Raw genomic sequence first — 7,632 nt, forward strand, 5'->3', positions numbered from 1 at the left:
CTGTTTATATTTTTATTTATTGAAGTTGGGTCATTCATATAGTGGACGACGGGGAAAGAGGATCCATTCTATATACTAAGCCCAGGTTTGTGGCTGAGGCATGTGATCTAGTGGGAAAGATGTTTGCCTCAAATGAAGCAACACCAGGTTCAAATCCTAGGTTTATTTAGGTTACTAGGTTAGTGTGTGTGTGGGATGTGTGTGGGAGTGTGTTGTATGACCCAAAAAAAGAAGCCCAGGTTTTTTACAATGATTAAATTTATGAAGTACGTATGACCAAAAAAAAAAAATCATGAAGTACGCAAGTCTCAGTCCAAAAACGTAAAAACAGGAATGAAGGAGCAAGTCCAAAATCCTTAAACAAAATAATTGTTATTTTTGACCAAATATATAAATATTATTAAATGATTTAGCAGTCCAAAAAACACAACAGAAAAGGTTTAATTAAAATTAGTACTCTAAAATATTCAGTTGATAACGACCCAAAAAAAAAAAAAAAACTCGGTTGATAAAGAAAGAAAAGTCAAAGGAAGTAAACAATTAAGAAGCCGGCGGTGGCCGCCAGAGGCGTTGACCAGACGCAATACAATTTTGGCGTGGCTCTGTTCTTCTTCATTGCCACTTCCATCTTCTCGTTCCCATCCTCCAAGCACAGGAAACCGCCAATGAATGCGATGATGCAGCCGCCGCCGCCGCCGCCTCCGCCCACCTCCTCCGGCACGGGATCCCCTGCTGCATCATCATTCGTCAGAACTTACCGCGCCTGGCAAGGCAATAATGTAAGCAAGTCAACTGAAACATTAGTTAGGGATTTTGACTCTCCCAATTATAAATTGCGATTGAAATAACGAATGAGTTCGGTTTCTTTATTTGGCGCCTTGTTCAGGTGTTTTTTCTTCGAGGTAGGCTTATATTTGGACCAGACGTGAAATCCATATTTATATCGCTGTTTCTTGTGATTGCTCCTGTTGCTTTCTTCTGTGCCTTCGTTGCCAGAAAACTCATTCATGATTTTCCCCATCACGCCGGGTGGTCAATTATCGTCGTTGTTATCGTTCACACTTTCTTTGTAAGTTTCTCGATCCATCTACGAACAACACCTAGTCTAGTGTCTTTCATTCACACTACTCTTTTTAAGTGTTAAATTATTGTATTGAATTCCCAGGTTCTGATTACCCTTGTACTAACCTCAGGAAGAGATCCAGGTATAGTACCTCGCAGCGCTTATCCTCCACCAGAGTCTGATGATGATGCTGATGAGACTGTGCCCCGTGCTGCTTCCACCCGCCCACGGCGGTCAAAGATTGTTTTAGTCAACGGTGTACCTGTCAAAGTCAAATATTGCGATACTTGCCAACTCTATAGACCCCTCCGCTGTTCTCATTGCTCTGTATGCGACAATTGTGTGGAACGATTTGATCATCACTGTCCCTGGCTGGGCCAGTGTATTGGATTGGTAATAGTAATACCCTTATCAATTATTATTGTTTTTTTTTAAATATTATAGATAATGTTCCTAAATCAACTCTGTTTGCTTTGTTTCTCGCATGCTGCAGCGAAATTACAGGTTCTTCTACATATTTGTACTCTCTGCAACACTTCTTTGCTTATATGTGCATGTCTTTTGCTGGGTCTACATTAAGAAGATCATGGATTCTGAGGAAAAAACAATTTGGAAAGCAATGATCAGAACCCCGGCCTCTATTGCACTAATAATCTACACTTTCATTTGGGTCTGGTTTGTTGGAGGCCTCACTGTTTTCCACACCTATCTCATCAGCACAAACCAGGTTTGACCCTTTGAATTTGTCATCAATCCTCATATACTGCATTTTCCAATGTATTAATACACATTCGTTTAATGATAATCATTCCTTTTGTTTTACGTGCAGTCTACTTATGAAAATTTTAAATACCGCTATGATCGACAACTGGTAAACCCATATGACAGAGGGATAGTTGAGAATTTCAAACAAGTATTCTGCACTAGCATTCCTCCATCCAAGCATAACTTTAGGGCTAAGGTTCCAAAGGATCTTCCGCTATCAGAGTCACACCAAAGAGTAGTGGGTGGTCAGTCCCTAAGCCCTATGCTGAAGAAAACCACAGAGAACGAGGTGGAAGAGAGGAATGTGGAACATCGCAGGGATGGTGAATTGCGTAATGTGTCCCAGAATGAAAGCATGAGCATTCACAGGGAAAGTGGGGAGGGACAAGAAGCTTCATTTTTTAGGCAGTCTCTGTGGGAAAGAACTAGCAGAAAGTGGGAAATAACTCCTGAAGTTGTGACTGCAAATAGCTGTAGTAGTGGGAACCCAACTCAAGCATAGTGCATACTGTCAAAATCTCAAGTCAATTTCAGAGATGTAAACTAAAAATCAAAAGAATAATTGGGGGCGGGGGGAGAAAGAACGAAAGGATTAAAGTGGTTAGTGTTAAAAGTTAGTGCTTTACTGATCGTACTAGTGTTTTGTGGACTTCATTTGAGGTGATCTCCTAATTCCTATGAAAGAAGAGTTTGTGTACAGCAGCAGAAGCAAGAAAAACCGAATTTGTAGTGATCATTGGCATCTGTACATATACCTTTTGATTGTTATGAAAAAATGCAAGTGTATTTTCTAAGTCATTACATGTGTGTTGTTTTTATGGTCAGAGGAGGTGTTTAATTAAAGCCATTATTTGCCTAACTAGTGTTGAACGGTTGAACCCGTGCATGCTTATATTCAAGTTTCAGATTATTAAATCATATATGAGAATTCACAAAAAATGTGATTTTTATTTAATTCCTTTGGTATAGCATTAGTAGGTAATTGTAATATTCATGCAACAAATGAGAAATATTAGGTGATTAATATTTTTTTTAGAAGAGATTAAGGGCCAATAATTTTAAGTTATATTAGTCAGTACTTTTAGTTAGTAATCTAACATTTTTAGCCAAGTAGTTTAATATCATATTTTTTGTCAATATTTTAAATATTACTAATAAATTATTAACCAAAAATAATAAATTATAACGATTTTGGAGTATTTTCTGTAAATTTGCCTTACATTTAAGTTAATATTAATTAATTTTTTATTTTTTCAAATAAAAATATTAAATTCCTAACATTTTTTATATAAAATATTTTGACAAATTAAATATGTACGCATCAAGTTTCGATTAATGTTAAGTGTCTAAGTATTTTTATTAACCAAGTTAACAAGTTATTAAAATTTAAACTTCAGTCATGCTCCTCTTCCTCCTTCTCCTCCTCTTCCAACATCGTCATCGTTATTGCCGCCACCACCATCACCGTCGTCGTCGTGTCACTGCCATCATTCTTCTTACGTTCCTTCTTTCTTTTTTCTTCTTTTTTCAACGGCTTGTTGTTCTTCTTTTTTTTTTTCAACGTCTTGTTGTTGTTCAATTTCTTTTTCTTTGTGAATTGGATTATCTTTTTTATTGAGTGAAATTGGAAAGGTACGAATGCCTTTTATATTATTTTTCTATGCTCAATATTTGTGTGGTACATGTGTGAATTTGTGTGCTATGTTGAATAAAAATGTGTGCTATACTTAAATATTTGTGTGCTTTAATAAATCAGAATTTGTTTAATAATTTTTGACAAATTAGTGTGAGTTACCCATCTATTAGCTTTGATTACTTGTGTTATTTCTCTATATTCGATATTTGTGTGCTATTGTATATATTTTTGTTTTTGTTTTCTTGATTATGGTTATTTATGATGATCTTAGTTTTCTTTAATTGAGTTGTTTGAAAAATTAGTGTTATTCTATGATTCTAAACAAAAATGTGTTAGGCTTAACTATATGTGCTATGATAAACCATAATTTGTTTAATGATATTTGTCAAATTAGTATGAACTACCAAGCTATTAGCTTCGATTACTTGTGTGCTGTGAAAATAAAAACGGGTGTGTGTTGTTTCACTTTGTTTGATTTACACATGTGATCTGGTTTGGTATAATAGAAAATTCAATAAAAGAATATACACATAAATTTTGTTGTAGCAAAAATTTGTATGTTGTACTTCAAAAATTTGTGTGTTATGATTCAAAAATTTGTGTACTATATACAAAAATTTGTGTGTTATGATTCAAAAATTTGTGTACTATGTACAAAAATTTGTGTGCTATACTTTAAAAATTTATGTGTTATGCTTTTAAATTTATGTGATCTCCAACAAAAATTTATGTGTTATAGAAAGTGTAAAAAGGTTTGTACATGTAATGAAAGCTCATTGAATTGTGAACTAGTGGAGCACTGAGTGCGTGTCACGCGTTTCATTTTGAGAGTGAATTTTATTGTAGTTGGACCAATTTGATTGGACTTGATTATTAAAACTTGATCATTGTTGTAGTGACTTTTTATTCATATTTTTAACTAAAATTTAAAAGCATAGAGGCTTTTTTACAGCATATGTATAATGCGTTGCGAATCGAAATTCTATTTAAAAATTTGTTGTTAATTAATGAATAGTTGTTATATAATACATAAAATAAAATTTAAATCCTTCAATAATTATTTAAGCGGGTAATGAATTAACTATTAAACTAACTCAAATGAGTTGGTATATGCAAAGTATAAATGTATAATAGTTCCCTCGTTATCCTTATTTTTCTATTGTATTTCTTTATGTTTAAAATGACATTACAAGAAATCAGATTGAGTCAAATTTAATATAAGTTAAATTAAGAGAAAAGTTTACTTTTTTTTCTTGAAAAATATTAAAATGACACTTTTTTTTTTATTTGTAAATTATACATTTTTTTTATAATTTTTAAAAAATTTTCTTCTTAATCTATTTTAAATTTTTTGTGTTAACTAATATTAATCTTATCCATTTTTCAAAAAAAATAAATTATTTATTACAAAATACTCTTTATAAAAAATTTTATTTTTTTTTCACTAAATTTTTCTTACTAAAATAACTTTTAATAAATTATTTTTTTAAGATACCTTTTAATAATTTTTTAATTATTAAATTCTGATTTTATCAAAATTTTTGTTAACAATTATTTTTATATTTTATTATTAATTTTTTTATATTAATATATATTATTTTAACATTAAATACAAAAAATCTTGGTAAGATTATTTTTCAATATCAATATATATTAATTATTATACATATTAAACGTAATAAGATTTTTTTTATTTAATGTTAAAATAATATATATTGTTATAAAAAATTAATAATAAAATATAAAAATAATTGTTAAAGAAAATTTTGATAAAATCATAATTTAATAATTAAAAAATTATGGAAGGATATCTTAAAAAAAATTTTAATTATTAAATTTTTTTAAAAAAATATTTTAGTAAAAATACAATTTAATTAATAAAAAAATAATTTATTAAAAGGTACTTTGGTAAGTAAAATTTAATGACAAAAAAAATAAAATTTTTGTTAAAAGGTATTTTTATAAAAAATAATTTATTTTCTTAAAAATAGATAAATTTAATATTATTTAGCACAAAAAAAATTAAAATAAATTAAAGAGGAGATTTTTTAAAAGTTAAAAGAAAAGAGAAAATATATTTTACAAATAAAGAAAAAAGAATGTCATTTTAATATTTTTTAAAAGAAAAAAGTGAAATATTTTCTTAAATTAAATCATTATAAATCAAGAATGGAATGATGATTGCGGTGTTAATAATTATTTATACAATCATATTGTGATTATTGTCTATGTATATAAAAAATTAGTCACTAATTAATTATTATATATAAATATGTATTTGATGTCTCATAATTTTGTATTATACTATTGTAAATAAATTTTACTATTGGTCTATTACATATTTTATTGTTTTAATATGTCAAATTTAATTATTTTAATAATTAATTATTTAATTACAAAAATATATAAATTAATATAAATAGATATATATAAATATATAATAATTAATTTAATCGTTTAATTTTAATATGTACGTAATATTTTTATTATTTATATTGATTATTTTGTGAATTCAAAAGCATAACGAGAACGAATTGAATAATGATTATTATTCTTTTAAAATACAAATAGAAGCACCTCTGGAAATGTAAATTTTTTTATTTAAATTAATTAAATATATTATTTATTAAAATTCATAACTAAGAGAATATTTATTGATACGCAATTTTATACCTCCTGAGTATTTTGACTCTATTCGCATTATACACATAAATTTTTTATATATTTTAGACTTTGAGATATGATACAAAGCAGAAAATAATTACTCAGTATTCGAGATATGTGTGTAAAAATATAACAGGGTTACAATATCTAAAATAGGGTAAAAAAAACGTTATTAAGTCATGGACGGAAACAATTTACGCAATTTAGCCAAAATGAATTCTGATACACCATTCCACTAAATATGACTTTTATATAATTCGAATCAATAAAATTTGAATTATATTTACACGTAATTTGAATTGAATCACATCGAATTACTCCCAAGCAATATTCGAACGTAGTTCGAATCAAATTGTATCGAATTTTGCATGTATAGTTCGAGTTATATTAACTCGAATTACTTGGAGCACGTAGCCTAGAGTAGTTCCAATCAAATTGATTCGAATTACTCACCTTTCGAATCAAAGGGCTAATTACACATTGGATAATAAGATACTAGAAAAAATACTATATAATATAAAAAATATATACTAAAAGAAGTATAAAATAAGATTATAGTAAATTAACTTTAGTATAAAATTATTAAATATAAATTAATTTTAACTCCTATTAGTACATTGAATTAAAAATAACATATAAAAATGTACTTGTATTTATTAAATTTTAATAACATATAAAAATTAATGACTTTTTAAATATTTTTTTTATAATAGGAGTACATTTTTATATACTTTAAATACTTTGTATAAAAATGTATTTGTATTTATCATACAAAAATAAAGTGTTGTGCCAATATAATAACATTATAACATTTTAAATCAATTTTTTTCTAGGATTTTAGATTAAAAGCAGCACATAAAAAAATATTATTGGTATTTTAAAGCTAACTTAATTAAAAAAGATAGAACTGTATATTTTAGGATTTTATGTACATAATTAGGCTAATTGTTTTTAATATTGATCAAAGATGTGTGTTACACTATATTATTTGGTTTCAAGTAAGTTTTACTCTACTATATTTTTTTTTTACTTTTCAAAAGACACAAATCTAAAAAATTTTATAAATTAATTTTTAAAAAATATCATTGACGTTTTATAAAATTTTGTAGATTTGTGTCTTTTGAATTATAAAATTTTAAAAGAAAATATCATTGACGTTTTATAAAATTTTATAATTCAAAAGACACAAATCTACAAAATTTTATAAAATGTCAATGATATTTTTTTAAAAATTAATTTATAAAATTTTTTAGATTTGTGTCTTTTGAAAAGTAAAAAAAATATAGTAGAGTAAAACTTACTTGAAACCAAATAATATAGTGTAACACGATCAATATTAAAAAAAAATTAGCCTAATTATGTACATAAAATCCTAAAAAATACAGTTCTATCTTTTTTAATTAAGTTAGCTTTAAAATACCAATAATACTTTTTCATGTGCTGCTTTTAATCTAAAATCCTAGAAAAAAATTGATTTAAAATATTATAATGTTATTATATTGGC

At 27.2% G+C, this 7,632-nt stretch overlaps 1 protein-coding gene across 1 annotated transcript; it reads left to right on the top strand.

Moving 5' to 3' along the window:
- Positions 1-476: 476 nt before the first annotated feature.
- LOC112732877 (probable protein S-acyltransferase 7) lies at positions 477-2,626 on the top strand. The gene is made up of 5 exons (XM_025781687.3): positions 477-779; positions 887-1,069; positions 1,166-1,456; positions 1,557-1,790; positions 1,893-2,626. Exons 1-5 carry the CDS (start codon positions 666-668, stop codon positions 2,328-2,330), a joined length of 1,260 nt encoding a protein of 419 aa, XP_025637472.1. The 5' UTR covers positions 477-665; the 3' UTR covers positions 2,331-2,626.
- Positions 2,627-7,632: the final 5,006 nt, after the last annotated feature.

Source organism: Arachis hypogaea, chromosome 13 (genome assembly GCF_003086295.3).
Source record: "Arachis hypogaea cultivar Tifrunner chromosome 13, arahy.Tifrunner.gnm2.J5K5, whole genome shotgun sequence".
In the NCBI taxonomy this organism is placed as follows: domain Eukaryota; kingdom Viridiplantae; phylum Streptophyta; class Magnoliopsida; order Fabales; family Fabaceae; genus Arachis; species Arachis hypogaea.